This window comes from Ceratosolen solmsi, unplaced genomic scaffold (genome assembly GCF_000503995.2).
Source record: "Ceratosolen solmsi marchali unplaced genomic scaffold, CerSol_1.0 scaffold35, whole genome shotgun sequence".
NCBI lineage: Eukaryota > Metazoa > Arthropoda > Insecta > Hymenoptera > Agaonidae > Ceratosolen > Ceratosolen solmsi.
The window spans coordinates 6,912,802-6,933,866 of record NW_011948423.1 but is presented as its reverse complement, the minus strand read 5'-3'; the positions used below and the strand labels follow the sequence as shown (position 1 = coordinate 6,933,866).

Below are 21,065 nucleotides of genomic sequence, written 5' to 3'. Positions count from 1 at the left end.
AATATAATAAAATATTATTCACTATAAAATGATCAAAATTTTCATTAGATACCAGCATCAAACGGTATCTTTTATTAGAAGGGTTTGAACTATAATATATTAATACTGAGATTGAATTTCCATTAAGATTACACGCTGTACTATATTTTTATATCCTACATTAAAAAATCGATTTGATATAAACTTGATTGTAGGTCGACGTGTATATTTTGACAAAACAGATTTGTAAATTTAACTTTTATGTACTACATTTTCAAGTTATCAGTATACAGTACATGTAATTACAATAATATTTTATGTTTTTTTTTAATTTTTCACTTTGTACGTACTTACATTTATTTAAAATATCGTGAAAAATAATTTATAATTTTATTCTTATGCGCGATGAATATAACGATCTACTTTATTGAATTATTCTATAATATTATAATTATTTAATTATCAGTCCACTTAAAACTTATGTAATTTCATATATCGAACGATGAATTTTACTTAATTTTCTTTTCATCTACAATACTTTTTTTTTCTTTTTAAATTTTCTGCATAGCACGTGTCTACGATAAAGAATGGAGGGAAGAGAGAAAAGAAGAGTGAACGCGCGTGAGACAGTAAATGAGGATTATGTGAATACTTTAAATGTAATTAAACGAGGAATTCACTCACCTGTTCCATACATTGTAAAAAGTCTCCTTTGCCGTGTGTCTCCTTCGGTCGAGCGACGTAACCTCGTCAAGTACTCCTTGTGTGCTCTCTCGTACTCTATTTGACTGACGTTCGCCTATAATAGAAAAAGCGCAGAATTGCGCCTATTAGAGCCTTTTACTTTAAATGCGCTCAGTTTTTGTTCAAAGCTATAAAATCGGGATCGTTTTATTTATTTTTTTGTTATCGCTTTTTCACCTTTATTTTATTAGCTTGTTAACCTCTTCCATCAGACTTTAATTTTTTCATTAATTTTTCAATCCAGTTTAAGAGTGCCGATGAAAATTAAATTATTTCACAAATGTAGCTAATTATACCTAGAAATGATAAAAGTAATACAAGTTATGCTTCTTAACTTCTTTTCATGATACTTAATAAATAAAATAATAACTTAATTCGACTTTTAATAATCAACTTTCACCAATCAATAAATTTCAACGGTATTTCAGATTTTTAAATTACCGTGCACGCATCATTTATTATTTTTATAGTGAAAAATTCGGGCATCATTTTAACGGCGTCTTCATTACACGCATAAAGCTCATTATTAAAAAACAATAAGTGATTTTATCTTGAACGTGCAGTCACTCTGAAATATCTGAGAGAAATCATAATGCTCCCACGACGCGCACTTCAGACATGGACTAAATACTTTCTAAGTGTACATAGTCATTTCAACTAAAAGGTTTTTCTCAAAACTTGAGGGGAGGAGGACGCGCGCATAGAAATAGTCGCAGTGGCTTCTACTTGAAACGAAAGCCTGTCGTTGTAACGCGCGCAGGCGTTCCTCCGACTAATATCGCAATGCACCAGGACCAAAACAATGCACTAGTCGACATGAAACGAGGGACAAAAATGGTTGGGGATGTTGTCGAACAAAACAGCTGGAGTGTAGGGATTCGAGGAATCTCCTGCCAGGATGATTATGTAAAAGCAAGGTGTATGTCGCCGACGAGGTTTGAGGGTCGCGGGGAGGGGAGGTTTCGTTTACGCTTCTTTTTCGTCGTAAAGATGCAAGGATCGCGTCTCTATTCAGCAAGGCGACGTAAAAGCATTAGTGCTTTGCATCATTCCGACATGTGTACGGCAGCTAGATTTTGTAATCGTATTTACGAATTAAAATGAAAAATTCTCCTGCGTGCGCGAGATAATGATCTCCGAGAATATTTTCGTTGACATGAAGGTTTTCACCTATAATTTTACATAATGATATATAACGTAAACTTGATGCTTTGTCCACGCGACGCAAGTACGTATTTGGATAATTTACAAAACTTATGATGGTATTTCAATATTTAACCTTCTCATGCTTCATCTATTTCGAAAAACACAATTGTAATTATTATTAATATGTGTCTATTAGTTACAATTAGAGTCATTAATAATAATTGTCACTATTTGATTGATAAAAACGATATTTTTTTGTAATGTTTTGTCCAATGATGTTATTGATTAATGTATACAAGGTCTAAAATTACGTGTGTTCTGTGAATAATGAGCAACGAGATATAGAACATTAATTCCGAAATTCAATCGACGGCATTTAATTGTAAGAGCGTATGTATAAATTATTATAATTTACTCTTTAATTATGTTTATTATTTCTGTTTAACATATCAATGAATAGAATGTTTTTTGGTTGGAAGATAAATGTATTATCAGTTTCGTTTTCTAACAAAGTATTATGCAAGTTTATCGATGATTAATTCAATTCTTAAGAATTGTTTAACATTGCTATAATTAATATAAAATATCATTGGAATCATAAATATAAGATTATGTCCAAGGACTTATTAGAAATGCGATACTACAGATAGATATGAAATTGAAATGTAAGTTTCAGCTCTTAATTAAAATTACTCCATTTAAATTAAAGTCGTACAAAAATCCTATTAGTCCATATCAATTCAGATTAGAATGAAAATGAAAATATAAAAAGAATGTATAATTCGTAATTAGATTAGTAAAAGAAATAAGTTATTTTTGATAAGCTTAACAAGACTTCATTTGCTTAGGGAATTTTTACAGATTTTATCAATGTGAAAAGTTGAATTGTGGCTTTTGGTTGCACAATTTCCTACCGAGGCAATAAAAGTGTTCACCAATTTGAAAATATTCACACGTGATTATAATCACACTTCAATTATCATTATACTTTCCAACGATGTTTACAGTTAGTTGTTGTTTGTAGCGCATAATAAAGATGGGAAACATCGTAAATTAAGGGGAAGACGGTGATAAAATTATAGATTGAGAATAAAAGAGGGAGCGAGTGAGAGAGAGAGAGAGAGAGAGAGAGAGATAGTGAGAGAGAGGATTAGTGCTAACCGAAGATATATTGCGAATATGTAGCGTTGAGACAAATTTTGATGAGGGAACGAGAACAAGAAGTGAACGATGAAATGCAGATACAAGGAGAGTGATTACAGATGAACGACTCTTAAGCAAAGAAAAAAAAGGATTGATATAATACGAAGCATGAAAGTGGCGTGTGTAGAAAGACATGTAGTACCGACGACAATCTCTCTGAATAAGGACAACTGTATATTGTACTTTAAGAGTCTGAAATATGGCCGGGGGTGGGGAGGGAGGGGGGGGGGTGAGATGCGCATCAATTTCAAAGGCTTAAGTTTGATCGTTCCTTGAATCACAGAGTACTGACTTCCTGATATGTGACTTAAACCTCATATCCATCTGTTCACTCGCTTTACTAATCAGCCTCCACTTTCCATATCTTCCAGCGTCTCTAGATTTTATACGTCCAATCAATTATAATTAGGATTTGAATGAGGAATTGACGTATTTTAATAATTAATCTGGGTATTAATTTTATTATTTCGATTGTAGAAAAAGAGATTCTGTAGGCATATCATAGGAATAAAAGAGTAGTTGGAACGAGAGCGATTATTATTGTATTGTGCTATTGATTTATCGAGATCGTGCAACTAACAATTCTATCGAGCGCATAGTTCAAACAATTGATAAACAGAGAGCTTACAAAGTATGAAAATTACGTGTAGAACTGCTTCAAAAGCTTACCAAGTGATAAGAGGGAAAATGCAAATGACAAAAATATTTGAATTATGTCAGCGCTCGGCTTAATAACGATTGTAACTATGAATAAGAAAAAGATACATTTTCAGCTGCGTACAAAAGTACATAAGCCCTAAAAATTTTCTTAAATTCCACCTTGACTCGGCCTACTCCAAGAAACAAGCGAAAATACAGATCTTTTCAATGACCAGTCATTAATATTTCAAAAGGCTCTGTCGAATGCAAAGCAGGCATGTAAGTACAATATACATGTAAAATAATAGTCCCGGCCACTTTTCTTAACGTTCTTTTCACTATGGCGCGCGCAAACTTAGAGGCGAATTGCAATACATTTCCACACAGTCACAGCTTCTCGGGAAGAAAAGGACGTCGTTCGCCGGCAGTAGTGGCAGTGGCCAAGGCTTATCGCGCATTCTTTCGAAAGCGCACAAAGCCAACCGCCGGCCGTTTACTCGGGCCATTGCCGTCTGTTAATGCACCGTGTGTTTGCGCACGCGAGAGAAATGCGTATCATCGAGAAAGACCGCCGCCTCTGGTCATTATTGGCAGGTGTGGAAGCGAGGGGGAGTACATTGTTGTTCCATCTCGGCCGCTTTTGTGTAGCGCTTGCGCTAGACTTATGTACGCGGTATCATAATAAGCGAGTGTGTATTTACACGAGCGAAAGATTGAAATAGCCCGATGGCGGGGGAGGAGGGGCGTGTGTGTGTGGAGGGAGCTTTACGACACAGTTTAGTTGCATAGTTATTCGGGTCGAGCTTACCAAGTTGTCGCTCTTGTTCCCGTGATTGATTCTTCTACAGTCTAAGTGTGTGCATGTGTACGCTTGCTCATTGAGACTTAATCAATATGCCTACTTTCTGCAAGTTCTCTTTCAAAAAGAAACTCATCACCAGCTACTTTGCTTTTACTTTTAATTTTGTTTACATGGAGACCGATTCATCACGTTAGAATCTAATTTTCCTAACACAGCGAGAGAATTGAAAGTGTGCTTGGTGATTAGTTATAGTTTGCTTATGCGGCGCTTAAATTTTCTCTCAAATAATTTATTATGAGCCTTCTTACTGGTATAATTTATTTAATAAGTCGCCGAAAATGAACCTTAAGCACATCGTGCTTAAGGATTAAAATGACTAATGCAAGATTATTTAGAATATATTGTTGTCGTATTATATGAGAGAAGACTATTATTATAACAACTTTCGATTACGATTAAGAAATTCAAATAAATGTTTAACGAATGATGGATATTAAAATATGGTTACACGCTTTCTCGTCGCCAATCGCAACGGATAATTTTTATTGAATTTGCCGATTCAGAGGTTAGGAAAAGTATGATATTTGAATTCTCAATTATAATTTCTATTAAAGAGAATGTATAATTTTATTGAATATAAAATTAAGTGCACGAGCTTCACGCACGTAATTGAATTTAGCATGTAAAATAACTACCAAATGTTTAGTGAAATATCCATAATTCTCGTATTAGGCACATAATAATTATATTAAATAGATATTAAAAAAAGTTTAATATAATTAATTAATTAAATCTAGTTAATTATGAAATGTTTACATTGAATAATGAAACTATTATATTATAATGACGAATAATCAATAAGAATTTGAAGAGAAAAACTTGATAGAAAATTTCCAGGTTGCTGATAGTACGACGATGATAAAACGATGTAAAAATGCAAATAAAATTTATATTATTTTCCATTCAGAGGCGTTTGCATTTAAATTTAATTTAAGTAATTTAACTTTATTTAATACTAAATTTATGGAGCTGTGCATCGATTGTTTATTCCATAATATTGCATCGGTTCTGTCATAGCGAAACTTGAAACACATTAAAATATAATGGTCTTTAAATATTTATCTAAACCCTATTTATGGACTATAAATGATCATATTTAAGTTTCATAAAAAAACTTTTAATATTATTGGAATAAATATTTAATATACGAAGATTGCATAAATTATAGCCAAATTGTGATAAAGACGATCTTGTCAGGTTTCAAAGCAGTACTTAACGCTGTGAATCAAAATCCTTCGAAAATTGATATGATATCTGATCATATACTAGCTGGAAACTATATAAATTTTTAATATATCATAAAGTATGAGTCTTAAATAAGTATGTATCATGTGATATAAGTAAGTGATAATAAAATGCAGCTAATATAATATTTTGAGATTTTTCTACATTACAAATCAACCATTAATAAATTATTAAGCTTCGTTGTCGATAAAATATTATAAAATATAATTCATTCGAAAAATTTAATTTCGAGTTAATTTCCATTGACATGTTTCTGTCAATCAGTAGATTTATTATTTATTAGTGTGACATTACGTACATCATAGTATTTTTAATGTATTTTTAATGATTATTTACACACCTTTCAGCTAATTCATATGGGGATGGGGTGGGAGGAGAGTACCCAGCGCGTTGAAATTATTAGTTTCAAACGAATACAATTCGAAGCTACAATTACACATTACGGGCAAGTTTCTGAAGGCCGTTACCGTAGAATGTTATCATTGAAATTAAATAAACGACGACTATGATAATTCTGGCTGAAAAGCTACACGAATGATTTAAATGAACGATGATATAAATATGATGGAGAGGAGGGCAAGATTTACCAATGCAATTCGTGCGAATATCGATGACTTTTGACTTTTTCCTCTCGGTTACATTCGCAGTGTGAGCTTCAACAGCCGAGCCGCTTGAAATCTCATTAACCGGCAGACAACTTGAGAGAAGTGGTCTAATCAATTCGGCGAAGTGGCTAAGCGTCTTTTATAACAACCAGTTATTATTATTACCAAGGCACTCGTGCTAGCTGAATTCCACGTCCACGTGACGCATGAAGGCGTATTTCGCGCCTCCGCATGAAATGCGTCGAATCACCACCGGCCGCCACTTCCGGATTAAATCGCGATATTTTTTTCATTCTGTATCATTGCCACACCATCGATCCTTAGTAGCAACATTTAAAAAATTGCGTTTTTAATGGTAAAAAGATGTGTTGCATTGTAGATATGTTTATATGTATTATAAATAAATTTGCTTTGATCGTCTTTACTTGATGAAGTGGACACATTTTAGATCAATTTTCATCAAATTAGTCGTGAAAGATAGTTATTTATGCAACATGTTTTACAATGAAATTTAACCATTAGTTAATAATGGATACCAATGATCTTTTATTCAATGCCATCAGTGAAAATAAAATATAGTTGTTTCCATTTTGTATTCGAAGAATTCCTTTATTATTAAACTATATTTTAACTCATTTGCTTTATCTTTAGGAATTTATTTTCAATACAAATGAGCCATGATTATGAAACTATTAACTAAACATCAATATTTGATAATTAATTTTTTTTTTTTTTTAATATACCGACAAGATAAAATGTACAGTATACAGTACCGTATACAGTAGTGCGAATAACATAGGCTAAATGGATTATAAAAGACGACTAACTATAAATTATATTTTAATGATGATGTGGAATTTATGTTTACTAAAACTATTTGCTGAAAAATATTTCTATATCATCATGAAATATATATTGTTACTTATATCTTGTAATACAATTATTTATATTAATTTCCTTTTTAATGTGTTCTTTTCGTGAATTAATTTTTTTTTAGTCGAAGGATTATTACATAATAATATACCGATTAATGGAACGAATATATATTAAGATTATCATTAAATAGTATTTCCCTTAATTGATTACGGAAAGTCACAATGGAATGACTTAGTTTAATTACTTTTAAATGCATGCTGGATAATATGCTTGTATTATATAACTTCAACAATCATAATAGTTATACATAATTAATTAGACATAAAAAAATTGGTAAAACAAATATAATACGAAAACATGGACTTATATATGCGAGACACTCGTTTAATAATATTAAAAAATATTGGCATTACTCTTATAGAAAGACTAAGATTTCATTTAATTCATTCGACTTTGTCGTCACAGTTTCGTATAAATAATTTTTGTCGAATTTCTTGGTATATCACAAATGACAATTACACCTGTATAATTCTCTATTGTTATGCATGAATCAAAGTAAGAATGAATATCATCTATAATAATACATATAAGAGCACAGAAGATTTTAACACTTTCAGAGAATTATATATATAACGTTAATTAGGCCGTCTATTCGTTCCTAGTTTTTATTCCAAACCTTATTTTTATTATACGTTTTTATAAAAGCTTTGCCTATAGTCTTTTTATTGCGTGTGATTCATCTCTTACATATCATAGTCATAAAAAAGAAATCACCGCCAAGCTTGATTTGTTAAGTTGATAAGATTGCATCAATTACATCCACCAACAAATACTATACAGTCCTTCATAAAATTCACAATGAATTATGAAACAGAAGTTACGTTAACTTACACAATCTGTGTCTATTTATCAATTTAATATACGTATCAGCTTTTGTTGTAGTACAAAATTATACTTGAAATATAAGAAATATAGTTAATATTGTTTATATTTGTTATTTATAGTTGATATTGTTTAATTAAGTCTATAACGTACATAATATAATGAATGGTAAAGTTAAAAGAAGAGAATATTTAATTGAAAATTTTTATAAAAGCTAATGTATAATAATAATTTAGTTAACAGTGTATTCGGTAATTTACAAATTCTGCCGGCAATAGATTTTAATATTAATAGTAATTTATATTAATATTTCATTGCCATTTTATTTGGACTATATCATTAGAATGTAAGCCACATTCTTTATTAATTTTTTTATTAGGAATTTTTTAGAAATACAAAAGGTACACGTAGAGAAAATATTCTTTGCTATAATATTTGAGTTAATATCAGTTTTAATTTCAATCACAATGAGAGAATTTTAAGATGTACTTGGATGATACGTTACTTAATACTAGCACTGTAGATTATTTTATTCGAGAATTTGGAAATGTTTTTGTAAAAATTTTCTTACAATTGATTCAAGGAATAACATTTTGTTTATATTTTAGTTATTAATTATTAAAAAAAAAAAAAAAAAAAAAAAAAAAAAAAAAAGAAAGAACTGTATTTATCTATCAGTTTATATCATGCTCTAATGATCAAATTAATTATTCTCCTATCATATTTCTATGTCAAATGCATAATTAGCGGCAAAAAAAAATAAAAAAAAAATTCATAAAATATTTTGAAATGTAATACAGCGATATTTTAAAATCATTTTTACTTGGCTATAGCTTATTATTTTATTCAAGACATGTGACTTGTAGTATTTCTACGATAGCGCCCCATGTACGAAAACAGGAGCTTATCTCTAGGCTGAGATCGTACAAGTGCGGAAAAGAATCACCGAGCCGCTACCAATTGTGGCGAGACGAACATTTTTTTCTTCTTAAATTGACGAGTTCTGAAAATAGCAAAAGTTCGACTCGACTAGCACACTTCACACGGATCGCGTGGTCGATAAGACAGGAATGCGCAAGGAATCTCGCTACGTCGATAAATCTAAGTCAATCATTGTCGAGAGCCCTTCCTTGGCCTATATTACAAAAAATCTTTACTCGATTCTAATCGAATTAACGGAAATATAAAAATTGGTGTCGGACGACATCAAAGGGTTATTGCACAATCATTGAAAGTCAACTTAGCGAAAGAAATTCCTTTGAAGTTGATAATAGCTATGATGAACTCTATAATAAATTATTGCAACAGTTTCTAAAAGACACTCAGGATGGGTACTTAAACTTTTAATTTTATAAATTATAAAGTAATTTGCCTTCTTTATTACATCATAGTTAGTAATCTAATAAATGGGAAGTGAAAATAAATTTATGCGTAAGGACAAATCAATTATTGATGAGTCTACTTTGTTTTTAATTTAATCACACCGAAATTATATAATCCACTAAAAAAAAAGGGTATATAATTTATAATATAAAAAAATTCGTAAATATTTTTAAATAAATTGCTTAAACATTTTTTTTCTGCCAATTCGTCCTACTAATAAAAATGGCATTTAAAAGTAATTTCAAATAAATATTTTTTATAACTATTCTCTATCTTAATTTTGGCATAAAACGTTTGATATTCTTAAAACTTAAAATACAAGTTCATATGAAGTATTGAACAATAAATGTATAATTTATTCACAAATATTAATGTTTTTTTATGTAACACGATTCTTCTTTATAAACTTATAAAAATTGTATCTGATATTTTAATATTGCAAATAAACTTTAATCGAATGAACATGAACATATACTATCTAAAAGATATTGCATTATACTTCTTAATATTTGCAATTTAATATTAAATTTATACCGATTGTATTTAAGAATAATTTAAAGCCTTGAATTTTGTATTTTTATTATAAATATTCATGAACTACGATATCCTTCTTTCAATTTTTAAATATCTTTGATTTTACATATCTCCAGAAATACAGCTTTGAGTAACAAGACATATAAGCAGAAGATATGTGCTTCCAAGAGTCATGTAATTTACGTATAATGTAAATAATTTATAACAAAGTTGCGCAAATACATCGTGGATGTACAGCGTTGATTATTTTGGGACCTTTTGCAATTATTTTTCTGCCAAGATTTCAATTATTTTCAAATATAAATTAATCACGATGAAAGCAATATGTGAAAAGTCTGAAATATAGGTCTTGCCTCGAAGTATGTAACGAACGTCTAAACTATGGGCGATTGATTAGTATGAGAGTGAGAAAGAAAACAAGTTTCCCGACAGGCTTGACCCAAATAAATCCTCATGCTTTTGTCGCATCACGTCATACAATACTGAATATGCTGCTGTCGTCGGCACACTTAACAAAGACTCGTATTTCTTTCACATTATACATTGTTATTGTAGTTCGTATGCCATTGCTTTCTCTCCTATTTTCTATACTTTTTCATTAAATTAAAATGCGCCATGTCATTACGTGAGTAATGATAAAACAATATGTGCTTCTTTTTTCGTGAAAAAGATCAGTGGGAACACTTCATACTTTATTTGTGTCGTTCATTTGGCGCATATGTTCACACGTCCCATAATTAAAGAATTCATTCAGAGTTTGGATTCGTGTGCAACGTATACTTTTTGATGCCACGTAGGACAGACAGATTATCCTCCTAAAGTTGTAACCGAGCAACTCGATAACAGATACAGGTACGGTATTATACGTTACTATTTCACTATATAAAATTCTTGATAGTGCTCGTTTCTCATTATTTGAGACGATTTTCTTTTATCTATTAACACCCACATTAAACCCGCATTAAAGTTCCTCATTAAGTATAGTTGAAGGAATGCTGATTCTGAATTCTAAGAATACGATTATTACAAATACTGGTCTAACATATTTTGATTTAAATATGTATGTTTTTGAAAATTCTATTTCTAATCGTTATTATGCAGAATATCTTCAAATACTTAAAGTAATTCGTATAATTATTGTCTGCATTATTATTATATGCAATTCCGAATCAATGCGATATCGATTGAAAATAGAAATTGAAATAAAAAATAAATGAATGAAGCCAGGAAATGCATGCGTACGTATCGTAGATCTTCCATAGTTTGCGAAAATTATAATTATTACGATAAACACCGTTCAAAAATTACAAATTGTACTTGTCAATTATGTTGCCAATAATACAAATAAAAACGACTAATATATATATATATATATACTTGTAAATAATTTCATTACTTTTAATCCTTGATACTCTCAACCGTGTATGAATTACAAATATTTGTGTTAGTTTCAAACTATTAATATATTGGGGAACCGTCGGAAGCTCATTTCGGGCATATTAAAAGAATAGTGTTGGGTCGAGAAGCGAACGTATAAGCGATATTTTAAATTCGTAATAACACTGAGAGAAAATGTAACTGGAATACGTCTGTTTATTAAGACATCAGCGTCACCATAAAGCTTTAATAATGGCATTGGACTTGGTTCTTTTTTTCCCGGCAAAAAGTCGACATTCGACTGGCTTAATGAAGCCGTCGCTGCAACATCATCTGTGGAAATCGTCGCGCTCGATCGGCTCGGACCATTAGAGCAACATAATATATGTGTGGGCGCGCGTTAGAACATCCGCGGGCGCGCACCTAAAGTCCTGAAAATGGTCTTGGGGCCTTGCTGGTGGTGTAACATATTCGGCTGCCAGATAACAGCTAGAAGCCTAGGGAGAATCTTTTCTGTATCTCATTAATTTCATGTTTGGAGCACGCGAGACTGAAATAACCTTTCAGCCAGAGTCCGAGTTCTCTACCACTCATATTTACCTTTTCCCTCCACCTTCCACCTTATCTTTGTCTTTTTATTTGCTTCTTCCTCAACAAGTTAATGAGATCTTATGAGCTTCGAGTATTTTAACAGTATACATAAACGATATTAACTCGAGATACTTATCCGAATTTTAATGACGACTTTCTCTCGGAAACTCTGGGGAATAATATCGTATGTTGAATTTTGAAATTGATGAACTGGGACCTTTTCAGACGAGTTCAAGTTTTTGAATGTTTCCTTTTATTATGCACATTATTCTTTAACCCTCTTAAATGCACAGCTAATTTAATAAAATAGGCGATTTGTAGTGGAAATATGTATATACTTGTGGATAAGCCATTTAATTATGTTTGATTAACGTTTCTTAGGGTTATTATGCGCTGAGCACGATTTGTATTTGCTATTTATATTAAATGTATTATTTATACTATTAAACAGAATTTATAAATCAGTAAATATGATATATAGACGGGTATAATGAACAATATATATATCCTCTGGAGAATATATATATGCATATACGCAGTTAATAAACATTTATCTTATTTGAGAAATAAATCAATTTATCTTCTCAATTCGCCATGATACTCATTAATAAAAAATATATATTTTGTTTTTGTTTATATATTATAGCAAATTTATTATAAACTACAGCTGAAAAAGAGATGTTTTTCTAGTCACAGGTAATTTGATTCGAATAAAGTATCAATCATTTTAAAACATCATTAAAACATAATTTAATAGTTACTAAATTAGCAAAAGAGTCCAAAAGAACTTTAATTGGATGAAAATGTTTAATCAAATATTATATCATCATTTACATATTTTTCATTGTAAACCTTTTAAATCCATTAATTAAGAAGAAAAAAGAAAAAAGAAGCAACTTTCATAACTAAATTACTTTCGTGAAAAATTATCTCTTTTTATAATCCATAATATTTATAAGAGAAGGGAATAAGATTGAAATTTATTCTTACGTGACATAAATTTTAAATTGTATTTATTTGAAAGATGAAAAAAAAAGTATATCGTATCAGTTGCTGATGGTAATAATAATTCATGATGGAGTAGCGATAGGTCAACATGGGTTTATGGTTTTAATAAAATTAATGTCAATAACACTTTTACGGCATAGAATAATAATTATAAAATCAAGGAATTTTACATCTGGCATTGGCTATATTTAATCAAATTATTATAGAATGAAATAGTTTTGAAACATGTAAAAATTTCATATTATTTTATAAATAAAATAATTTAATGTATTTAAGAAATTTAAAATTAAAATAAATCATAATTGATATACTTATGTAATAATAATAATAATATTAATATTAATATTAATAGTAATGCGATCATTGAAACTTTTGATTTTCGATTTGATATTCGATTAATAATAATATATCAATTTTTTCTCAATAATATCATTTCAAGCCAATATTATATTATAGTCTACAACAGCAGAGATTACAAAGATGAATTTTTTCGACATATTTCTAATCTTTATGATTAGATCACAAAAATATATTATAACATTAAATCATTGTGCTTGAATGACCTCTGGCTTAAATGTTCTTCGATTGTATAATTTTTTAAATTGTTTTATGAATGCGTTGATGCTCAAGCATATAATTTTACTCAATATTACTAGAAATCCTTCCTCATTTGCTTCCTTTAAGCTGTACATCTATTTCCTGTTAACAGCAGTGATCTCCTATTCTCGGCACGCCTCTCAAAATCACATAAATCAATACGAATAGCGTATCGGCGATGCAAACAATGTAACAAAATGTTTGTAAAGCACTGATCATTGCGCCCGGAAGTTGAGTCTCTAGGTCACGAAACGCAAGAATAGTCCTAATCGCATTCGTTGCTTCCGCATATTGGATTTTCAAATGACGGTGCTTCTGACTGAAAATTCTTCCGTTTTTTGTTCATTCTTTTCTACCTTATTATCACGCCTGCCTTACGTACTCAAGATTTCATCTTCTCATTTATCGAACATTATTCGATTAAGTACCTCTATAATTATACTGCGTAATGAAATTGGCTCATATTCAATTTTATTTTCTGAAGATATTGTCGCAATAAAATTTAATTAGAACACATATTCTGAATATTTAAAGTATTATGCTTATTAAGCCTCTAAAGGTAACACTTAATATATATGAAAATTGAATTGTAAGTTACTACTTATACGCTTTGTGTAATTAATATTTTTTTATAAACTACACTCAAACCATTAATATAGAATTTATTAAGTCTCTCATGCTTTTACAAACATTTAAATTATTTTATTTTTAGCATGATTTCGACCTAATTTTCATATTCAGTATATTTAATCGTTATGTTATAATCAGATAAATGCAACTAAATATTCTCGAACTGTAAGATCCCAGTTCAAACGTATTAAAACGGTAAGATTTCATACTTCTGCTGAAATCTATAATTATTTAACATATACTTTTAAATAACAATCGCATTTTCTCGAGAAGTGGTAACTGAAAAAAAATTGTATCAATGTACCTTTATCGTATTCGCATTATAACGAAAGGAACTAAAGTCTTCTAAAAGTACGTTAAAAATAATATTATAGTATAATTCAGAAAGTAATATATATTTTTATATGGGCATCAAATATAAGAATTTAGAATTATAAAATGAATTTGGAAATCCGAGAATCTTTAATTCCAAACAAAAAGTTGGAATTTTCACAAGTGAATGTAAAATTGCATTGCCTTGTGCAATATAAAAAAAAGCACCGCATTGGTACTTCAATACCTGTTCTCGTATTACATTTGTAACTTAATCTAACAAGCGATGTTCTAATTATAATAAATTGGAAAAATTCTTGTGCATTAAATGAGGTAAGATTTCATAATTTGCAGCGAAGGGACGTTTTTACAATCATCAACAGACATTTCATATATCATGGCTATTAGAGTGTTATCAATAGGGAATAAAACATTGCAGTATTTACGGTAGTGAATAGTAAACAAATGTTTGTTAATCTCTTTTTTTTCTCTCTAAATTTTTTTAGTTATATTTTCTCGAATTTTATCATAATTAAGAATTCCATTTTCGGAATTCTATTTTTCTCAGTGATACTCTACGAGATCCAACTCCCAAGGATTATATCGTTCAACCGAAGTACCGATTGTAAATCATCATAAAAAGGAATATTGTTTTTTTAGAATATCAATTTACGAGCCATTAATAAATATTACACCATTACTGCAAGATAAAAAAAAATTCATAAAAATTCAGATATAAGTGTTGGGATCTTCGATACTCAATGTACATAAACAATTAACTCGAGAATATCACTATGCAAAGCAGCCATTTTCAACACTAGAAATCTTCACACTTTCAGTTTTCACGATTAGCAAGTATTCCACTGCGCAAACGCTATGCAAAACATAAGCGTCTTATCGAGCGAAATGATTTGCCGATGTTGCCGCAACCGTCAAACATATCGAAGTGCCGGACAACGAGTTTATTTATATAGAGTGGCGGTGGGAATCATTAATTGTCGAAGGGGCGCAAGACGGTAGGCAAGTGACGGCTTGTCGAAGATGGAATTTCCCGACAGCATTCCGAGCATAGCTGGAAGGCACTCGCCTCTTCGCCTTAATCGCTTGATTAAATTGTACTAGCGTCTCCCTCGTCCGAGCGCATCCTTGCACTTCCCCATCTTCCCCGTCCTCCGCACCGCTTCACGGCTCGAACCACCTGGAATCTTCCTCGCGTCCTCACCAAGTCACGTGAGATGCTCCAGCATTCGTGTCTACCTAGCACTCTCCTCTGATTTATGCGCGGTTCTGTTTTTTTATTTATACCTAAGCGGAGTTTTCGCGGACAGACACGACGAGCTCGCGAGGGAAAATTTTTGAGTGATAACTTCAACTGTAATTATAACGGACACTTGGGTATGTGTCTTAACATTACGGCAACAAAACAACATTCATTATAAGCGTGTTTTTAAGGTGTAAGATTAATGATCTTAAGCGCTTTCGATCCAGTCGACGGTTTTTACTCTTAACACACGATAGATTCTCAGAGATAACTCTATTGTTACATTAGGAAAGCGTGTAATGAGTTCAATTACAACAGATTTATCGATCGAGCGGATAAATAAACCAGTAAATCAATCGATAAAAAGCAAACTTTTATCCTAGCTATGCTGAAATTTCAATTTAAGAACTTTGAAAGTTTACCTTACTGTCGCATTCTTCTTTTCACTACTTATCAGCAAATTATTAGAAAAATTTTTGGATGTTTATTCTCATTCATTAATTTTTTAATACAGCTAAGCTTCTTTCCCCCGGTATAACTCAAATAAACCGGAATTGATCAATCTTTATTGAAGTCAAAATTGAAGTCGATTAATCACAAAAATTAGAAATAAATCATTTTTAAGGAGTAAAACAATAGAAGCCGTTAGATGAGGAAGAAGCGATCGAAAACCCCGAGCTCATCTCAATTTCACTTTATATTTGCACTCGGTCATTTTCCATTGACAGCCACGACGATCGTGACACGAGTCGGCATCAGGATAGCAGCGTTTCCACTTCGAATACAAAAATGTCTTTACTTCAGCATTGTATTTTATGCAAAGAGTCGCGCCAAGTAAGGAAGAGAGAGAGAGAGAGAGAGAGAGAGAGAGCAAACCGATCTCTTACAACTATTTCATGTTTGCTTATAATGTGACGAAAGAAATGAGCGAGAAGATGTGTAGAGAGCGACGGCGAACAAGAGATAAAACGAGGACGTGCAGAAATGTAGTGACAGAAAGAGCGGGGAGGGGTGGTGGTATTGTCGAGGACCGGGGACTTTTTGACGCCTCGGCAGACAAGAGAAGAGTCGCGACGGCAAACGACGTGCACCGTTGTAACGTATGGGTGTTCCGGACGCGAGATCGAGCCGCGTCCTCTTATTATGATGCTCTCTTTAGAAATTCACGACGCGAAACTTACTGACTTCCCTTCCTCCCTCCCGCCCGCCCTTCCTTCCACCATCTCTCGCAATACACGTGCACTCTGTGTTTTCTCGCGCGACGTATTGTCGCGCGAGCTTGTACTTGAATCTTGTACATTACAAAGAGGCTTATTTTCCTTTAATTGTAATTTCACGACACTAAATCACTATTTTGTAGAGTACGTTATTACGTGCTCTCATCGCTATTCGTTAAGCCTCTTACGATGATTGTAATCTTTTATGTAGCATTTGTTACTGTTTTCATTTAGAATTTTTCAAATATTTTTCGTAATTCATCAAATATATCACAATACGTTTTCCTTTTTCTTGACAAATGTCTTACTATAGAAAATGATCAACTGATAGATCCTCTTGAAACCCTCATAATACTTTCTTTATAATAATGAATATCGGTAAATGGAAATTATCAAGCGTTAATATAGCTGCGTATATCAAGTTTAACAAATTCAACTATGCGGGCAATTCATTTAAACTAGCTTAAACAATTATTAAAAAACTATGTAAGATACGAGATATAAAGTACTTTAGATTTTAATTTTTAGCGTAGCATGAAAAATCCAAAACTTACAGAACTACCTATATTATTAATTAAGAGTTAAATCAATATCCATGTTATCTAAGAATCAAAACTTTCGAGGGCAAGAAATCTTACGTAAATTAACTCTCGGTTTCACATTTGATAACGATTTTTACTGAATTTACCGTTTAATACAATCGATTTGATCGGCTTCTCTTGTAAAGGCAAAAGGTTATTCTTAAGCGCCACAGGGGAACTTGTATTCAACTTCTTACTTTTTCATATCTCTCTCGCTCTGTCTGTCTGTCTGTCTGTCTGTCTGTCTGTCTCTCTCTCTCTCTCTCTCTCTCTACCTCTACACACACTCGCTTACAATCTATCTCTTGTATTTTCACATATCTTTTTATTTGAATTTAGAATGCGTAAACTGATGCAGCCATGTCGAGATGTCGGGAGAAAAAATTTACGTGCAACAGGCAATAAACTTTTAAAATCGTCGAGCTATGCTCACACATGAGTACGCATGTGTTCGTGACTACATTCTTCTGTTATATCGATGCATATGCTAATACTCCATACATTCATTCACTGTATGAATACATTGTGTAAGGTCGAATAAAGGATTGCTTGATTGCTGCAGCAAAGGCATTTTATCCCTAGATATTTCTATGACAATTTTTAATGATGATAATCATTTTTACTTATATAAACACAGGGGTAAATGATATGAAACTTTTGATGTAGCGCCAAGTTTATCATCCACGAATCAATAATCAGCAAACTGCATCGATCAATAATTATTACGATATTAATGAGCGTAATTTATAAATCGTTTCATTTATTAAATTTATTTGTTAAAAAAAAAAAAAAAAAAAAACTAATATACGTATATATATGTACAGCAAACTTAATAATTTTTAATAATTTAATAATGTTTAAATAAATGTCTAATGATAATTACAAATATATAAATTATTTTTTTTTAATATTGACAAAGGTTTTTTACATTAGTAGTAGAAAAATACGTATTTATATATAAAAAATGATTTTTTGTCTGTTTTTTTTTAAACAGATCATATAATGAAATTATTGGTGTTTTAGGTAATATTATTGGTGTTTATTTAGGTAATTTAACTGTATAACTCAAGGCATTATTTCCTTCGACTAAGTTATAACTGAAAAAGTTTAAGCTATTAAAAAACTAATCAATATAATTTAAAAATTAAAAGAGGAAAGTCAGAAAAAATTGAGTTAATCTGCATTCAGAACTAAAAAGATAAAAGTTAAATTAATTTTTTTTTAAATATACATACTTACGTGTAGATGATGATCATAAAAGAATAATTTATCGGTCTTTCACAAGCTATAATTTGTACATCATAAGCCTTACAAAAATAAAATAATTGCTTTTGAAAAACACCAAATAATTATCGTATAACTTTATCGAAATATTTCTTCCTTTTCACAGCATTAGAATCAAAAACTCGGCTCAAAGGATTAAAATAATTTAGTTGCCGCCAGTCTATAATATATGTGTACAATTTTCTCCAGTTCATCCCCATTTTCACGTCTAACTGCACGTAATAATAAAATTATTCATTTTTGTATCCATGTATTCAACAAGTAGTTTTGACATTTTTAGATTTTCTTTTTAAGAATCTGATGCTTGAAATTATCATAATTTTGACAGACACTTTTGCACATGTTTATATATATAAAAAAACTAATTAAATTCTGACGGTAACCTTAAAGTATGTCAGCAAACGCGTGCTTAGATCCGTACGAAAAAGAGCAATAACGAGTTGTAATTTCAAAGAAATTTTTATTTCCACTAACTTTGTCGCATTTTTCACGATAATCGAGGACATATTATATTGTTTAATAATAGTAAATATTGAGCTTCCTTAACAATTAAGATAATACGTGTTTGCAATACAATATAGAGTTAATGATCAAATTACATTAGAATGGCATTATTTCATTTAAATAAAATTTTATACATTTATATCCATTAGTCAGCTGGATTTTCCATTCTAAAAATTCAAATAAAATAAATTATTCAGTAATTATTGTCACTTTCTTTTAATAACATTTATATCGTATCAAATAAATGTTACTTAATATTAATACATCTACTGTTTGACACTTTAGAAAATATTTAGAATACAATTATTGATTAAAAATACAATAACATTACTTCTTTTATAGTTAACTAAATTGCCTAATTATGAATGTACCTTTCTTATTTATATAAAAAACAACGAATGTAGTTATTTCAGACATATAATTAATGCGTCTCTTTAATACAGTGATAATTCTGAGGACCGATTACATTAGAATGCCGAAGATAATCAGTGGAGCTAAGTGGACTAAGTGCCTTCCTCGTAAATATTCATTTGTTCACCGAGACAATACAATCGAATCATCTAGTCCATTCGCTAGCATTGGCGTATACATGTTTTGTCAGGTAAATTATTTTAAAAATACCTCGTCGAAGTAATTTACTGCACTAATATATAAAATTGGATTTATCTTAATTTTCTGCATTTACAATTTTCATTATTTTTCGTCTGATTAGCTTGAATATTATATAATTTCATTCTAAAATTTTCTTAAATAGCCAAATTAATTCAGAATTTAATATTATTATAAGCTTCTCTTACAATAATGTTGATTTATCATTAGTAAAAGTCAACAAAAATTCTTAAGTTATTGCTAAGTGTAGTAAATCAGTTAGGTCTACTGTAAAGAATTAAATTTAGTCCACAACAGCGCTAAAAGCGAGAGGTAAATTTCACCGTCTGTCGTACAGTCTATACGAAGCGAACAACTAGTGGTGCAAGAACGAAATATAGATAGACAGAGACATAGAGAGAGAGAGAGAGAGAGAGAGAGAGAGAGAGAGAGAGAACCAACTGACACCTGTTGCCGTTGTCATAAGCGTCGACATTGGCGCTTTCTCGGGTGGTTATCTTTTACGATTCGATTCATCTTTTTTTCGACGTTTCGGGAGACTGTGAGCGATAAAAGAATTCATTTTCATATCAAAATAATTGATAGCGTATTTTTAAGCGTGTTCGGCTCTTGCACAGTTTTTAAACTTGTTTTCGATATACTCAAAAGGCAAATTATATGTAGCAAAGTTCAGCTTTCATATATTGTAAAGTAAATCACAATTTGAAAAAATATCGAAGATAATATAACCATCTTAAGTGATTATTGTGTACGAATGGAAATTCTTTCTTCTTTCTTTTTTTTTTGCCATGTCGAAGGAAATATTATTTTTATCGATCAATCGATAAATTTATTAATTAAATTATTAAACATGTAATTAAAGAAAATATTTGACGTTTCAATTGTTTTTCTATTCATTCTCTCTCAGCTTTGTTATTTCATAGTTTATATAGATAAGAATCAAGAAAATTGTTTAACATACGAAACTATAAGAGTATTCAAATATCAGACATTCAT

At 30.7% G+C, this 21,065-nt stretch overlaps 1 protein-coding gene across 1 annotated transcript in view; it reads right to left on the bottom strand.

The window, feature by feature from the left end:
* The window catches only part of mav (TGF-beta domain-containing family member maverick), a 32,272-nt gene that overhangs the window by 5,600 nt on the left and 5,607 nt on the right, over positions 1-21,065 (bottom strand). Inside the window, exon 2 of the mRNA XM_011499642.1 lies at positions 664-778. Coding sequence (XP_011497944.1) covers positions 664-778 — 115 coding nt within the window. The remainder of the gene's footprint in view (positions 1-663; positions 779-21,065) is intronic.